Genomic DNA, 17,663 nt, shown 5'->3' with positions numbered 1-17,663 from the left:
GGGTCCCTGCAAAGGGAGACGGGGCTGCCGCTGGATTTCCCGGCTTGAAATATATCAAACACGATGACTGGTGACACTTGAGGGACTTCCCGGGTAGCTCAGCGGTTAAAGAACCCGCCTACCAATGCAGGAGACACGGGGTCGATCCCTCAGATGGGAAGATGCCCTGGAGAAGGGAATGGCAACCCACTCCAGTATTGTTGCCTTGGAAAATCCCATGGACAGAGGAGCCTGGCGGGCTACAGTCCATCACGGGGTCCCAAGAGTCAGACTAACACATACACACACACACACACACACTCACACACACATACACACAGCTATACTGGATGTGAAAATGGAGATGAACACCCATGCAGGTGAAGTGAGGAGAAGTGTGTGCAGGAGGTATATTTCATATGTCCTGTCCAGGAAGAGTTGTCTCTCTCCCATCGTTCCATCTCAGACAGCTGAGAGTGGGTCATTATGTCTTTAAATAATGTAATTACACAGCATTATTCGCTATGCATTCTAGGCCTATGGGCTGTAGGTGGCCCATTTAAGATTTTTTTTTTCATATGGGACCATTTTGAAGGTCTGGTAAACACTGCTTCTGTCTATGTTTTTGTTTTGGGGCCTTCAGGCAGGTAGGAATCTTAGTTCCTCAACCAGGCATCAAACCCACACACTGGAAGGCTAAGTTCTGGACCACTGGACCGCCAGAGAAGTCCCATGGGAGCCCGTGTCTTCTTGGCAACTGGGAGCGCCCAGGCCTGGCCACCTAAGTCACCCTGCAATCCGAAGGACCACGGACCGTGGCCTTTGATCTCCGCAGGGCTGCCGGCAGAGCGAGTCGGTGCAGCCGGTCTGGGGGAGATGCGAGGGGACAAGGGCCTCCTGTTCGGGAGGTCACTGACACCACCCAGCTGGGGAGGGCCTGGGACGTGCCAGTGGCCACAGACCATGGGAAGGTGCAGGTGGGATCCAACGTGGGCATCATGGAGCCCGGGAGGCTCCCAAGGCCGGCCCGAGACCAGCTGGTCAGAGGGGGAGCCGGACCAAGGGCTCCTGGAAGGCAGCACTCCCCGAAGCCAAGGGGAAGGTGAGACCTCTCGGGATGGAGGAGGAGTTGAAGGCCTCCAGAAATGCAGGGCTAACTGAGCAGAGGCCTTCCTGCTGGCCAGCCAGATGCTGAATGTCAGGGGAGATGAAGCAGGAAGGGTTAGGGTTAGGGAGTAAAAAAAAAAAAGAAAAACAGGGACTCCCTCGGGGGTAAAGGAGGGCCAGAACACGCCACAGGGGCCCAAGGATTCTTCTGAGCTGAAGACATTTGAATCAACAGCAGTGGGAAGAGGGTTTTTTCTAAACCCTCTTTATATTCCTCAAAGCAAAGGCTCCCTGTGTTAAGTGTTACTTGTAGAGTCGTGTCCGACTGTGTGCAACCCATGGACTGTACCTCGCCAGGCTCCTCTGTCCAAAGGATTCTCCAGGCAAGAATACTGGAATGGGCTGCCATTTCCTCCTCCAGGGGATCTTCCCAACACAAGGATCACACCTGGGTCTCCTACATTGCAGGCAGACTCTTTACCATCTGAATGGGCTTTACCAAGCCCTCGAAGGCTCCGGGAAAAATTCAATTGCACAGAGACTTCCCTAGTGGTGCAGTGGTACTGATACTCGCAGCATAGGTTCCATCGCTGCTGGGGGAACTAAGATCCCATACCCCATGCCACGAGCGCAGAAGATTTTTAAAAATCAGTATGTCCATTCCTTCTCTTGTGTTTCCTGCGTAGAGAAGACCTACAGAAAATAAACCCTACACAATTAAGAAAATGGTAACGGGATCATGTATTTCAATAATTACCTCAAGTGTGAATGAATTAAATGCACCCAGTGAAAAGTGAAATGAGCTTAAATGTAAATGAACTAAACGCACCAGGTGACAAGTGAAAAGCCGCTCAGTCGTGTCCGACTCTGCGACCTCATGGACTGTACGGTCCGTGGGCTTCTCCAGGCCAGAATCCTGGAGTGGGTAGCCTTTCCCTTCTCCAGGGGATCTTCCCAACCCAGAGATCGAACCCAGCTCTCCCACATTGCAGGCGGACTCTTTACGAGCTGAGCCACCAGGGAAGCTGGAGTGGGTAGCCTATCCCTTCTCTAGCGGATTTTCCTGACCCAGGAATCGATCTAGGGTCTCCTGCATTGCAGGCAGATTCTTTACAAACTGAGCTACGTTCCAACCAAAAGATACAGACTTGCCGGGCGCATGAAAACAGGTACATCGGTTGTGCTTGCTCCATTCCGTGGAGGTGAAGGGGCGCTTGAAGTATCAAAGGTGCTGACTGCCTACACTCGAGGGGCTTCTTGAGTGCGTATATCCACCCCCACTTTCTACATCACTCTGCCTGACCCCCCAGATTGTATGTAATTATTTTATATTGTTAGGTTAACCGTCTTCCCATTATGGCTTGCAACTGTAATGATCTTTATTTATTTTTTTGTTTGGCTACTGACTGTGAAAACTGATAAACATCTTTCACTATTGCGATTATATGACTATTACTCACTTAATACCACTGTCTAATCATCGGTCAACAGGAAAATAATATGATTCTGTATCACCAAAACTGTATCACAAAAAACCATTTAACAGAAAAACCTGTAATCGCTTTTTAAAATCCATATGGCTGTCAGAATTAAATCATAATTTTTTAAAAAATACAAATGCCCAGGTATTGCTTGCTTTTCTCCAAAGCTCCAGATCTGTTTCTGGTGAGCTGCCATGTTTGAAAACAACTGGACTATATGATGATCTTATACTTTTACCCCGTTTGTTTCACTTTTTCTGTTTCACATTCAGTGCTATTTCATTTAGTTTATGCTTTCCAATTTCTCCATCTCTCTTTTTTTTTTGATGTTCTTTCTCAAGTTTTTAATCAAGCACAGTAGAAAAGCTTCGGTATACATATATATAAATAGTGCATTATAATGCAATAAATACAATATACTAGTATATAAATACAATATATATTGAGAAAACTTGGGAATTTTGGCCTAATTGAAAAATTTGACATTTCGATTCCACTCGTTTGACTTAGTATGAATAGAGTGCTAGATTTCTAATTTTTAAGTCAAGCACACAGGCAACAGGCAACACAGGTTGTATAGCACAAGCAACTGAAGTCAGTATCTTATAATGAGCTGCAATGGAAACTAACCTGAAAAATAATACATATGTGTGTGTGTGTAACTCAGGCACCTCACTGTGCCCCTGAAACATTGTGAGCCAACTATACCTCAATAAAATATATATATAAAGAAAAAGAAATGCCACTGCCATAAAGCCTCTCCTTAGGATTTTCACAACCCAGGAACAAGGACTTTTATGACTAAACGGAAGTCTGCACAGGTCAGCACCTGGGTAAGAAATCACCCAAACAGACGTTGCCATACAAGGGCTGTATCTCCCATCCATTCTCCTAAGAGCCCAGTTATGTTCCTCAAAGATATCTGTTCTCCCGGAAGTGCCCCTCTTTCTCCCCAAGCCCTATTATGATGGTCTGTAAACCCCAGCTTCTAAATGCCTCCTTGGATCGTATCTCCTGTGCAGTGCCGCCTTCTTAGGCAGAGAGAAATCTGTATTTTCTCTTGCTAACGTCTTCTGTCCATTTAAGTGACACACCCCTGACGGCAAACCTAAGAGTGTACAGGAAAAGGTCCCAGAACAGGCCACCAGGACCTGGTTATTACTACATTTTTTAAGCACAGAAGGATGATACCCAGACAGCTTGCGAGGAAAGAGTGAAAACAATGAACACTAGCCCTGTGAGGCACTTCCTCCTAGTAAGACTGTGACCAGTGTGTGAGCGCAACCCCCCCCCCCCATACCACCTGCGCTCTCCTGCTTCCTTATTAGTCCTGAGGCACCGAGTGCCTTCGGTGACGCGCACACCACCGTCAATTCGCGCTGGCACCGGGGCTCTCTGCAGGGACTTCCTAATCTCGTGGCACGCCCTTCAACTGTGAGGCTCGACACCCCCGCGCGCTGGCACCTGCACTGCATCAGAGGCAGAGCAGCAGGACGCGCCCTAAGAGCTCTGTCGTGTCTCCACGGGCCTCTCTGCACCTGCTTCCTGGATTCGGGTGCTAAGTCACTCAGTCATGCGCAGCTCTCCGACCCCGTGGACTGCAGCCCGCCAGGCTCCTCTGGCCGTGGGATTTCCTACGCAAAAGTACTGCAGTGGGTGGCCACGCCCTCCTCCCGGGGATCTTCCGGATCCAGGAATCAATCTTACATCTCCTGCATTGACAGGCGGGGTCCTTACCACTGAGCCACCTGGGAAGCCCCTGTATTCAGGAGACAAACTCAAGCACACAATGATCGGGCTGCAGAGCACGGCACAACCAGGAGCCTGTCAGCACGGCCCTTCTTACCACAAGAAGCACATCACCAGGGGAAATCCCAAACGCCTTAGCTATAATTGTCTAGGAGACAGGACAAGAGAGGTTTTCATCTGCAAGACAAACACCTGCACGAACAGACGTGGGTGCGGAACGAGGGCAACTGGCAGAGCCACCGGAAAAGCTGGGTTAGGCCCAGGCCACGCGCTCGCTCAGCCTCCTTTGACGCATCTGAAATGAACGCCGTCAGGGCGGGCAACAGGGCCGTTCGAGCTCCAGCCTGGTGCCTCACCAAGGGAAACTCCTGCCATGCAGGCTGGAGCCCCAACCCCTGCCCACCCCCCACCCCCACCGTCCATGGTTTCGCTGCAACTGTCCTCACGCAAACCCAGCAACATGGTCTCCTTGTCACTGCCTGAGCACACACTCGCAAACCTGCAAACACTGTGTTTCCGTGAACAGGGTGCCCAGCGAAGGAAGGGCTGCCTGGAGGTGGAGGCAGGCGGGCAGCGGCCTCCTCTTTGAACTCGCACGTCCACACAATTCAGGAGGTGATGGTCCAGCATATTGTCCTCTCAGCTGCCAGGATGGGCTGGAAGACAGTGCTTCTGCTGGGAGCCTCCCGGGAGGACCAGTGTGCCTGGGGGGCGGGGGGGCACCTCGCTGCGCCAGGCTGATCAACAGCAACCTGCAGTGGATACAGGAGGTGGCCCTTCTAGAAGCCGCGTTATCACCTGAAGGGGTCGACATTAAGTGGGGCAGGAGGGGCGCCAGTTCTTAGGGAAAAGAACCCATCTGTGTGGAACCTGTAGCGGGACACTGAGCTCGTGGACACGCACACATCCTGATGTAAGAGGCAGAGCTGCTCGGCCCCCAGCCCCTGCCCCATCAGCCCTGTGGCTTCAGCTCCAACTCTGCGGCTTAGCAGCTGGGCTGCGTCCACTACTGGGTTGAACTCGCCGTGTATGGAAATCATTGTTCCTCACTGACACTCAATGATGCTTATGGCTGCAATGTAAAAAAAAAAAAAAAAAAAAATTTGGTCTTTGCCCCTGGTATCTGCCAGGCTTCTCTGTTCATGGGACTCTCCAGGCCAGAATACTGGAGTGCGGAGTGGGGAGTGGGTGTCCCTTCTCCAGGGGAACCTCCCTGACCCAGGGATGGAGCCCGGGTCTCCTGCGTGGCAGGCAGATTCTTCACCGTCTGAGCCAACGGGGAAGCCCCACTTTACCTTTCCCGCACAGAGCTCCTAAAACCCTTACCACCTCCAGGGCCGTGAGCCCATTTTCCACGCCATTCATACTAATCCCCTTCCAAGCATGCCTGAGTATCCTGGTCCCTAGATGGACGCAGGATGCCCAGTGTGTGTGTGTGTGTGTGGGGGGGGGGTTGTTGATGGGCTCCTGGTTGTGTCCCACCCCAAGGCTGATTGGAGGGGTGCCACTTGTAGCCCACCCCCTCATCTCCAGGGCCAGCAAAGGATGCATTTATTTACCAACAGCCAGTGAATTAACCGCCGGCAATGGAGCCTCCACAAAGACCCCTGGAAGACAAGGACGCCGTTGGTGCTGAAGACAGGCGGGTGCTGGAGGCCGGCACACCCGAGTGGGCCTGAGCGCTCCAGCAGCCCAGCCACCCACCCCTCAGCCCACACAGCTCTTCTGCTGCAGGGTTCCTGGGCTGTATTTATATACATGTATTTGGCTGCACTACGTCTTAGCTGTGGCAGGCAGAATCTTTGCTCTTTAGCTATGGCATGCAGACTCCTAACTACGGCGACAGGGGATCTAGTTCCCTGACCAGGGATAGAACCCAGGCCCCCTGCACTGAGAGCCCGGAGTCTTAGCCACTGGGCTGCCAGGGTAGTTGCATTCGTAAGGTAGACCAGTGAAGGCGAGCACAGCGCATTCCTGACTTCTGAGTCATTCTAGTCAGTTACAACTGCTGGGATAGAGGGGCTCTGTGGGATCCCCAAGCTTGTGCTCGGCCGGGGAGAAGTGTGAGCAGCCGGGATGCCTCCACTGGTGGCTGGCGTGTGAAGCGGGGGCCGAGCCCCTAACCCGGGGTCTGCACGGACTGCAGGGAGCTCCTGGCGTAGGTGTATTGAACCGTGGGAGACCCAGTGCGGGTCTGAGACCAGGCAGAGGCTGCGGTGGGGCAGGCAGGGGTGGGGCTGGTGGTGGTGGTTCTGTATTTCGATTGTCCTTACAAGCTAAATGCAGCAAGTCAGGTCCTGAACCCCAAAAGCAGGCCATTCAAGAACGCTCCCTCACCTCAGCTGCCTCTGGAGGCCGCTTTTGGAGGAACAGTCCTGAGGCTCTGATTTCTGTGGCACCAGGCTGGGTCCCAGCACCGGCTCCCTGGTTAGTGAGAGGCCACAACGGTGAGACGACCTTCCAGGGAAACGCTCTTCCCTGCACGGGTTCCCCACAAGGCACCTGATTAACGCCATCACCCCCGATGGATAGGCGCCCTGCCTGGCGGGGACACCCTGGGGTCACCAGGAGCCACGCCCCTGGAGAAGCCCCCAAAGGCTCCGGAATCCGCACCTGCGGGCGGCCGAGGCTCCGCCCCGCACCTCAGCAGCCCCGGTCCGCCACAAGGCACCACTGCTCACCGTCAGCCTCTCCCAGGCTCAGACACTTCCTCCCCTCCCCACGGGGGACCCTGCGTGATGCAGGTGGAGCTCCCCTGCCGGCCCTTTCCAGCGGGAGAAACACACAGAAGCCTGGCGACCGCTCAGTGGAAACCAAGCGCCCTCACGCGCACCAGCTCGGCAGTGACCAAGTATCACCAAGAAGCGCGCAGGCAGAGCGGCGGCGAGGGTGGTTGACCGACGTCAGAATCACCGAACCGCACTGCGCGTTCGCGTCCGGGTCTGCACGTCACAAACGAGGATACAGGAGTCCCATTGTCTCCAAAGGCCCCTCTTTCCCGCTCGGTGCCCGTAAGCCGCGCTTGGTCAGCTCTAGACGCTCTGGGACACCCCCCAGGGGGCGGTTCCGTCCTGCGGGTCTCTCCAGCCAGGAGTTTCGGGGCAGCTGCGCTGCCCCCCACGAAGTGAAGGGCCCTCCCCGGGCACGGCGCTCCCGCTGCCCGCAGTGCCCTCGCCTCGAGTCTCAGGAGCTGCGCAGCAGCCGTCCGCGTGGACACGGAGAGCCCCCGACCAGCACTGGGTGTCTCCCCCGTTCCCAGCCGCGCCGCGTACCTTGTCGGCGGGAGGAGCCGGAGAAAAGCGGCGTGCGCAGGCCAGGAAGATGTCGGGCTCGGGCTTCCCGCTCCGCACCTCGGGGTCGTCGCCCAGCACCACGTGGTGGAAGAGGCCGAAGAAGTCCTGGTGGCGGCTGGTCTTCAGCTGGAAGGACGCCGTCCCCGAGCTGGTGGCCACGGCGCAGGGCACATCGTGCTTCCGCAGATGGTGGATCAGCTTCTCCACGCCTGGGCGGGGTGTGGGGGGTGGAGGAAGGGGGACCGTCAGGGATGGGGTGGGGGGCGGGTGCAGGCCTCGGGGGCGACCCTGGGCCAGCCCCGTCCCCCCCAGCCTGCGGCCTCGTCTGATCTCACCGCTGTCCTCACAGGGCAGGGGTGTCAGCACAGGGACATCTCCACTCAGCACCGACATGGAAAAGCAGTTCAGGGCTCCGCGATGGCCTTTCCCAGAGGGTCAGAGGTGACTACTGAGATGGCTGGTGCACTGCTTGCCGCGCCGGTCAGAGCAAGGGCCTCCCTGACGGCTGAGCCGGTGAAGAATCCACCTGAACACATCTACATACGATAGCTAGGACGTGGAAGCAACCTAGATGTCCATCCACAGGTGAATGGATAAAAAAGCCGTGGTACATGTATACAGTGGAATATTACCCAGCCATAAAAGGGAACACACTTTAGTCAGTTCTGACGAGGTGGATGAACCTGGAGTCTTTTACAGAGTGAAGTTAAGTCACAAACAGAAACACCATTACCGCATACTAACACAGGTATGTGGGCTCTAGAAAGACGGTGCTCACCGTATGTTAACACATATACGTGGGCTCTAGAAAGACAGTGCTGATGAGCCTACCTGCAGGGCAGCAGTGCAGATACAGACACAGAACAGGCTTGTGGACACAGTGGAGGAAGGAGCGGGAAGAATGGAGAGGGCAGCATGGACACACGCACATTGCCGTGTGTAAAACAAGACAGCCGGGGAACTCTCTGTGGGACTCCCAGGGCTCAAACTGGGGCTCTCTGACAACCTGGAGGGGAGGCGGCAGGGGCGTTCAGGAGCCAGGGACACACATACACCTGATCCATGTTGACGTAAGGTGGGAATGAAAACAATACTGTAAAGCAATTATCCTTCAATTAAAAATAATAAATTAAAAAATAAAAGAATCCACCTGCATTGCAGGAGATGCTGGTTCGATCCCTGGGTTGGGAAGATCCCCTGGGGGAGGAGAATAGTAACTCGCTGCGGTCTTCTTGCCTGGGAAATCCCATGGACAGAGAAATCGCCTGGTGGGTCACAGTCCTGAGGTCTCAACGAGGGGCACACAACTGAGCCACTGAAGCTCTACTACCATCAGAGCAAACCCGGGGAGCCGCCAATAAATCTGACAACGTAGACGACGCGGGCGAGTTCTTCTTGAAGAGAAAGAAGTTCTTTGGAAGAGTTCTTTGACAGCTCACTCAGGAACACAGCGATAATGTAACTAGCCCTAGATCCACGGGAAAGAGACTGAACCTGTAGCTAAGAACCGTCCCGGACCTGGCACCGCACGCCCTTCTTGAAGAGAAAGAAGTTCTTTGGAAGAGTTCTTTGACAGCTCACTCAGCAACACAGTGATAATGTAACTAGCCCTAGATCCACGGGAAAGAGACTGAACCTGTAGCTAAGAACCGTCCCGGACCTGGCACCGCACGCCCTCGCTGGTGAACTTACCAAACACCCCAGGAAGAAACAATGCCAATTCTAAAGAAACCTCAGAAAATCACAGGGAACACTTATTTCCCAACCCGTTTTTTTGAGACCGGCACTTTTCTGATATGGAAGCTGGAGAAAAACATACGGAAAACTACAGACCCGTATGTCTTGTGAACACACACACTTCACCCAACTTACAACCACTATGAAAGTATCCTACTTGAAGAGTTGCTACGGGGTTCGAACCTGTTACTCGAAAATATTAAAAAGCCACACTATTTAATTAGCTTGCAACAACTAATGACCAATATGTAGAATTACATTAGCCAAATTTCCATAAAAAGCCTTCATGGAACTGGTGAATTAAAAGGATGAAAGCATGCCTATGACAAGTATACATCCGATAATCACCTCGGTCTGGATACGGTGATTAAAGCTGAGTATCAACATGACTTGCATCTAAAACAAAAGGTTCACGTTGTATGACCCAAGAGTAAACCAACATACTGAAAAATACGGGAGCATATTGAAACATATGCTTCCTCTAAAACCTACTGGAAAAAGAAAATTTTGCTGGAAGAGTCCTCTGATGCTATTGATTATAAAAATTTAAATATAGTTGATCTCATTTTTAGCTTATACTTTAAATATTTCTAGTTCTGTGAATATTTGGTAATGCACTAACATAACGGGACAATACTATACCAAAATAAATACACACCAGCAAGCCTATATGGGAAAACAGAGTTAACATTTTTATCCATAGCGGAATGAAAGAAAAAGCTTTTGGATGACTGTTAAATTTTTTTTTTTTTTTTTAAGATTTGTTGCTTTTATGTATGTATTTATTTTTGGCTGTATCGGGTCTTACTCATGGCACGCAGGATCTCCATTGCAGTGTGTAGGCTTCCTCCCTAGCTGCGATGCACGGGTTTAGTTGGCCCATGGCGTGTGGGAACTTACTTCCCAGACCAGGGAGCAAACCCGGGGCCCCTGGAAGGTGGATTCCTCACCACTGGAACCCCAGGGGAGTCTGGGAATGACCCCTTTTAAATCAGATGAGCTCCGTGAAGATGTCCGAGATGGATACAAACATAAGCCCAGAGACAGGAAGGCTGACCACAGCCCGTGGCAAGCAGACTCCATCTCTGGGGCTCGGTTCTGTCCTGAGATATAGCAACGATTAGCATTCCAGGTGGTGACGCTGTGAGGGGACGCCTGTAAAACATCCCACCCGTAAAAGAGCACACAGCAAGGCAGGGCCCCACCAGATGGTAGTCGCCATGGTTGCTGCCAATCCATCAAGCGCAGGTTACTCATCATTCACTCAAGTCTCCTGATGTGAACATACGACTGCCCGATTCCTTCAAAAACTTTTGTGTCCTTTAAATACCGTATGCTGACTTTTTCTTAGTCTCTCTGCGAAGTAAAAGACTAGAAACCTGCCGGGACTTCTGTCCTGCACAGAAGCTCGTTAACTAGGTACATAAATGAACCCCAGCAGCAGACAGCTGGTAGTCTCGGGGTGCTCAAGTGGGCTTCCGGGCCAGGCACAGACAGATCGCTCTTGCTACAGAGAATGAGCACTCCAGGACTGATCTACAGGGAAGGAAAGAAGAAACGTGAGGAGTATCAGCCATGCGGAGAGGTGAGTGTTTCCACCTGACTTCACCGAGAGGCCTTGGGCTGGTGAGGAGAGAGACGGAGCCTGCCTGAAGTGGGTCTGCACACGGAAGAGCCAGGAAAGTGGGTCTGAACACAGAAGCGTGCAGAGGTCGACAGGGGACATGGGATCTTTCAGCTGCTGCCCTGGAACTCAGGTGCTGGGGGGCTGTATCCAGCAGCCGCCCGGCTAGCTCAGGCGTCCTTTTAACACTTCACCCTGAACCCAGAGACACATTGTGGCCGGGAGTGGAGAGGACCCAGGGTGGGGAGACGACACCACCCAGGGACGGGCTCAGCTTGCCTCTCACCCCTGGGGTTTCTGACCGTGAGCTGACCTGGGATGTGGACGGTCTGTGCAGAGGTGAGCTCCTCACCCCTGGGGTTTCTGACCGTGAACTGACCTGGGATGTGGATGGTCTGTGCAGAGGTGAGGTCCTCACCCCTGGGGTTTCTGACCGTGAACTGACCTGAGACATGGGTCTGTACAGAGGTGAGGGTCCTCACCCCTGGAGTTTCTGACCATGAACTGACCTGGACCATGAGGGTCTGAGCAGAGGTGAAGGTCCTCACCCCTGGGGTTTCTGACTGTTAACTCATCTGGGACATGAGGGTCTGTGCAAGGTGAAGGTCCTCACCCCTGGGGTTTCTGACCGTAAACTGACCTGGGACGTGGGTCTGTGCAGAGGTGAGGTCCTCATCCCCGGAGTTTCTGACCGTGAACTGACCTGGGACGAGGAGGGTCTGTGCGGAGGTGAAGGGCCTCAGCCCTGGGGTTTCTGACCATGAACTGACCCGGGACAATGAGGGTCTGTGCAGAGGTGATGAAGGACCTTCAGAATGAGATCAGCATGAATTTAGGGTCAGCCCTAAGCCCAGTGGCACTTCCCAGTTGGCTCGGCGGTAAAGAATCTGCCTGCCAACGCAGGAGACACAGAAGATTCAGGTTGGATCCCTGGGTAGGGAAGATTCCCCTGAGAAGAAAATGCCAACCCACTGCATTATTCCTGCCTGGAGAGTCCCATGAACAGAGGAGCCTGGAGGGCTACGGTCCACGAGGGTCAGCAAAGGAGAGCTATGTGCGCCTGAGCAATGCACGCGTGCACGCTCAACCCAGTGGCGTCTGCCCCTCTGCCCCAGCTGTCGTCACGCAGCCCCTCTGGCCTGGCTGGTGTGTAAACACGGAGATCTGCGTCTCACAGTTCTGCAGGCTGCGATCAAGACCAAGGCGCCCACATACCCAGGGTCTCCTGAGCGGGCCCTCTTCCTGGCTCACAGCCACCTTCCCCTTGTCCTGATGTGGGGGGCGGTGGGGGGGAGGAGCGAGCTCTGAGGGGCCTCTCGCAGAAGGGCGCTAATCCCGTTCCTAGGGTGCCACCTTGACAATCTCACCACACCGCAATCGGGTCACCTCCAAATACAGTAACACTGCAGGTGGGGACTTCAACTACATGAACTCGGAGAGACCCACAGACATTTGTAACAGCAACCGGGGCCCTTAGTAACTGGTGTCCTCACAAGAGAAGGGGCAACAGGCAGAGGAAAAGCCACGTGGAGACGGAGGGAGGCGGCCCCCAGTCCAGGGATGGACGCCTGGAGCCCCCAGAAGCTGGAAGAGGTGGGGAGGACCCTCCCCTGGAGCCTCTGGAGGAACCTCAGCCCTGGGACGCCTTGACCTCAGAACAGGACTTGACTTGAAAACCAGATCTTTCAGATGTGACGTAAAGGACTCTGAAATGAGGTCATTTGGATGAGGGCGGCCCTGAACCCCATGATACGCTCCCTGTAAGACACAGAAGGAGAGAGACACGGACACACAGGAGAAGCCACGTGAAGGCGGGGGCGGAGACAGGAGGGAGGCGGCCCCCAGCCCAGGGGCGGATGCCTAGAGCCCCCAGAAGCCGGAAGACACAGGAAGGCCCCTCCCTGGCATCTCTGCAGGGACTGTGGCCCTACCCACATCGTGACCTCAGCCTCCCGGGCTCCAGGACTGTGACAGCGTGGTCACTGGGTACATCAGCCACAGGAAACTGATGAAATGGACCCAACGTAGGAGAGCTCGTGGTGGAGACTAGAAACAGGGGGCTGTGAGTATGAGAAGAGGTCACAGTTCATGACTGCAAACACGAACATGTGCTGGCAACTGTTAGCCATCAAGCACAGAGCTCAGGAAAGAAAGAGGAGACACACAGACACACACAGGAACACCAGCGGAGGACCAGCTCTCGGCAGCAGCAGGGAGAGGCCCCCGGAATCTCCAGCTGCCACTCGGACCCCGAGACCAGGTCTCTCCTCTGGAATGATGGCCAGGAGGTATGAAGGGGCTGTGACCTACAGGAGCAGCTTCTCAAAGCAGAGCTCCCGATGATGGGGACAGAGTGAAGGGACAAAGCAGGAGATCAGACAGTTAGCCCAACTAGGGGATGGCAAGCAGAAAAAATATGGGAGACCCCGTAAATTAAATGATCACTCAAGAAAGGAGAGCTGCTTAACCACAAAACCAAGCAGGCTTCATTCAGTTCAGTCACTCAGTTGTGTCCGACTCTTTGCGACCCTGTGGACTGCAATAGGCCAGGCCTCCCTGTCCATCACCAACTCCCAGAGTTTACTCAGACTCATGTCTGTCGAGTCAGTGATGCCATCCCACCATCTCATCCTCTGTCGTCCCCTTCTGCTCCCGCCTTCAATCTTTCCCAGCTCAGGGTCTTTTCCAGTGAGTCAGTTCTTTGCATCAGGTAGCCAGAGGATCGGAGCTCAGCAGCAAAACACGCAAGGGAAGCAGGAAACTGGCCCCTAAACAATAAAAGGATGGTGCCGTGAGACCCACACCCCGCCCGGTGAGCTCAGTGACTGAGTCACGCTCTGCACACACGAGAAAACACCTCTGTGAGATCGCTTGACCATGCAAGCAAGAAAACTCCCCTGCCAACGCGGAGGAGGAGCTGACGATGGAAGCGTGACATCGACTCAAGAATGAGGAAAAAGGTGGTCTTTCCTCCTCCCTACTTTTCTTTTGATTATAAACCTGTGGCCCGCCAAGTTCTCGGGGCGTGGCAAGTCTTGTCTGCCAGCTTGTGAGCCTCACAGGCGTCTTATTCTAATTAGCCACCTCTTATCTACCACTTTGCTCTCTCTAAAGTCCTCTCTGTGCCGAGACAGAAAGGACTATGGTACTGGAGCTCTTCGGAGCCCCCCGGAAACATCCCAACTGTTGCACTGACACCTCTGCCCCTTCAAAGGGCACCCTGAGCAATGGCTGGATTTTAACATCATTGAAGACTTGACCACAGGCTACGAGCTCATATTCGGGGCAGATAAAGGGAATAACCTCCTGCTGACTCACCCTGAGGGCCACTCTCCTTTCAACTGTGGTGTCTGACTCTTTGCAACCCCATGGACCGTAGCCCGCCAGGCTCCTCTGTCCCTGGGATTCTCCAGGCAAGAATACTGGAGCAGGCAGTCATTCCCTGCTTCAGGGGATCTTCCCAACCCAGGGATCGAACCTGAGTCTCTTTCACCTCCGGCAGTGGCAGGAGGAGTTCTTCACCACTGGCACCACCTCAAGGGTGGATCTTTCTGACCCAGGGATCCCACACTGCAAGCAGGATCATTTACCGTCTAAGCCACCAGGGAAGCCCCCCTCAAGAGGGGGGCGGGTAGAAATTTCAGGCTCCAGGGCGTGGCGCAGCATGGAAGGGGACTCTTCCTATGAGTCGTCATTGCCTTTGAGGGGCCTGTTTTCGAAATCCTGCCCTGTGAACAGGGCACCTCTGCTCGCTGGAGCCCCTGCCAGTCAAGAGGCCAGCTCTGAGCATCTCTGGGCAGCTTACTTAAACCTCGCAGGACTGTAGAGCATCACCTGGAAAGCGCAGGTGCTAAAACGACCCGAGGCTGACAGGCAGGCACACGTAAGAACACACTGAGGACCTGACTCTCAGCTAGTCCCTGACGCTGCTCAGGCTCATAAAGGAGGCTCACCTCATATACAAGCCAAAAAAAAAAAAAAAGTTCTCACTTGCTTAACACATGTCTCTTCCTATAAAAACGGCCAAGCAATGTAATTTTAAAATTTCAGGATTTTCATTCTATGTATCAACTGTTTACTTGCTTTGCATGTTGGTGAATTTTTTTTAAATTCCTTTAAGGGATGTGTGTGTATGTATATATGCATCTCAGAGGTATCCTAAGAAATGGTCTGGAAGGAGGCACCCTGAATGGCTAAACAGTGTGTGCGTGCTCAGCCAATTCAGTCCTGACTCTTTCTGATCCTGTGGACTGTAGCCCGCCAGGCTTCTCTGTCCGTGGGATTCTCCAGGCGAGAATACTGGAGTGGATTGTCATGCCCTCCTCCAGGGGATCTTCCCGACCCAGGGATCGCATCTGGCAGGAAGGTTCTTTACCGCTAGCACCACCCGGGAATCCCTGTTAAACAGTAAGTAATGGGGCTTCCCTGGTGGCTCAGCTGGTAAAGAGTCCGCCTGCAATGCGGGAAACCCGGGTTTGATCCCTGGGTTGGGAAGATTCCCTGGAGAAGGGAATGGCTACCCACTCTAGTATTCCGGCCTGGAGAATTCCAAGGACTATATAGTGCGTGGTTTAAGAAAGAGTCAGACATGACTGAGCGACTGAACTGAACTGATCTTATAAGACCTGAAATTTATTTGTATATAAGAAAAAAAGATGAAGACATTTTAGTCAACTCCACGACTGGATGGACATGAGTTTGAGCAAGCTCAGGGAGATGGTGATGGACAGAGAGGCCTGGCGTGCTGCAGTCCATGGGGTCACAGAGTCGGACAGGACTGAGTGACTGAACTGAACTGAGATGCACGTGTCCTACCCTGATTGGGGACTGCGTGGAGGAGGAGATGTTTCTTTTGTGTCTCCCTGAGCACCCACTCAGCAGCAGCTGCACAGAAGGGTTAAGTAAAGGAAGAAGGCAGTTACAGCGGGACCCTGAGAACGTGAGTGCCTTCTGGCCAGGGTGGTGGACGGTGCATTCACAAAGTGGGGTGGCGGGAGATGGTCACACTGGCTGATGGCCACAGGGGACTAAAGGAGTAAGACAGATGAAGAACAAAACAGAAGAGCCAAAGGCAGACGGGTGGAAACAGACATGAGGCTCAGGCGCCTGGCCAAGAAGAAACGGGCCCGAGTGGACTGGGCCCGGGGCGCCCCCCAGGGAAAGGGCTGCCCGCTGGGCGGCTGCGCTGTAGTCTTCAGGGCACTCCCGAGAGGAGTGTGAGTGAATCCCGAGCCTGTCCTGGCGTGAGTGACTTCCGAGCACTGGCGAGGACCTGTCCGGGTCAGGCCTGTCTCCACCTGGGACCTGTCCCAACAGGCAACACCCAGGCGGCACTCCACGGTGGAGGTGGACATGTGCTCCCGTGGGGCCCGTGTCATGGGGCAGTGCACCCGGGCCAGTAGTCCTGGGCGGGGCCTTGTCCTCGACCCCTCCACGGGCCCCAAAGTCACGTCCTGGGGTTTTCCGTGGGAAATCCCCCCAACCCCCACCCCCAGGGAAAAAGAGCAGGAAAAGCAAAGAGCCACCGCAACGGGAGACCTTCTCGGGGGTTTCACACCATTAAAAACCACCGACTTTATTCACTGGCCTTCCAAACCAGCTCACTCCTGCTTAAATGATGCCAAAACACATTACCGTCATTCATCTCCAAGAACCTGCGCCTGAAGCAATCTGCTCCACAATATGGGTGGAGGTGGACTTTCCTGGTGGTCCAGGGGTGACAAACCCACCTGCCGACACGGGGGTCACGGGTTCCACCCCTGGTTGGGGAAGAAAGACGCCACAGGCTGTGGGACAACGAAGCCGTAGAGCTCGTTCTCAACAAGAGAAGCCACACCGCAGTGAGACTCTCACACACCACAATCAGCAGCCTCCACTCGCCTCCGCTAGGCAAAGCCCACACGCAGCAACGAAGACCTAGCGTAGCCAAAACTAAAGAGATAATTTTTTAAATTAAAAAACAATAATTAAAAAAAAATGCACTGGAGGTTACCAGCACCCTTCATGGGGAACACTGTTCTGACAGTTTCCTTACATTCCATGTCAAAATTTTTCCTATTAAAACCACATACATTTCAGTATTTCTCTTTTTTTGGTCAAAAACTTTTGCCACAGTTAAGAAGATGTTTATCCTCAGAAAATAATTAGAACTGTGGCTGACTTACATCCTATGTTTCAGTACTACGGGATGTGGTAAATGCCTACAGGACATACTGGACCAAAGTACTTCTGTCCTGGTGGCAGGAAGGGACAGTCAGAGAGTTTGGGATGGACGTGGACACACTGCTGTGTTTAACACGGAGAACCAGCAAGGACCTACTGTCCAGCACAGGGAACTCTGCTCAATCCTCTGTAATAACGTTATGGTCACCAGGGGGAAGGACGGGGGAAGGGATAGTCAGGGAGTCTGGGATGGACACGGACACACTGCTGTGTTTAACACGGAGAACCAGCAAGGACCTACTGGACAGCACAGGGAACTCTTCTCAATGTCATGTGGCAGCCTGGATGGGAGGGGAGTTTGGGGGCATGGATACATGTACATGTACAGCTGAGTGCCTTCACTGTCCGCCTGAAACTATCACAACAGTGTTAATCAGCTATACCTCAATAGAAAATAAAAAGCTAAAAAAAATGTATTTCCTTCCTAGAACATCCAAGACCAATTTTAAAGAGAGGTGTCCACAGCTCATG

The 17,663-nt window shown here is 53.4% G+C and overlaps 1 protein-coding gene across 6 annotated transcripts in view; it reads right to left on the bottom strand.

Annotated features, from left to right (window-relative positions):
• Positions 1-17,663, bottom strand: part of PUDP (pseudouridine-5'-phosphatase) — a 57,215-nt gene that overhangs the window by 5,840 nt on the left and 33,712 nt on the right. For 3 of the 6 annotated variants that reach the window (XR_009598766.1, XM_060407559.1, XM_060407556.1), the window contains exon 3: positions 7,589-7,818. Coding sequence is in view for 4 of the 6 variants with exons in the window: in XM_060407559.1 (XP_060263542.1) it covers positions 7,589-7,818 (230 nt within the window). In the remaining 2 variants the exon portion in view is untranslated. Of the gene's footprint in view, positions 1-4,815; positions 5,069-7,588; positions 7,819-13,433; positions 16,902-17,663 lie in introns of those variants that run through there. The other 3 variants (XR_009598767.1, XM_060407558.1, XM_060407557.1) reach the window with 3 other exon arrangements.

This window comes from Ovis aries, chromosome X (genome assembly GCF_016772045.2).
Source record: "Ovis aries strain OAR_USU_Benz2616 breed Rambouillet chromosome X, ARS-UI_Ramb_v3.0, whole genome shotgun sequence".
Classification (NCBI taxonomy): Eukaryota; Metazoa; Chordata; class Mammalia; order Artiodactyla; family Bovidae; genus Ovis; species Ovis aries.
The sequence above is the reverse complement of the archived record's forward strand: the minus strand, read 5'-3'. Positions and strand labels throughout refer to the sequence as shown.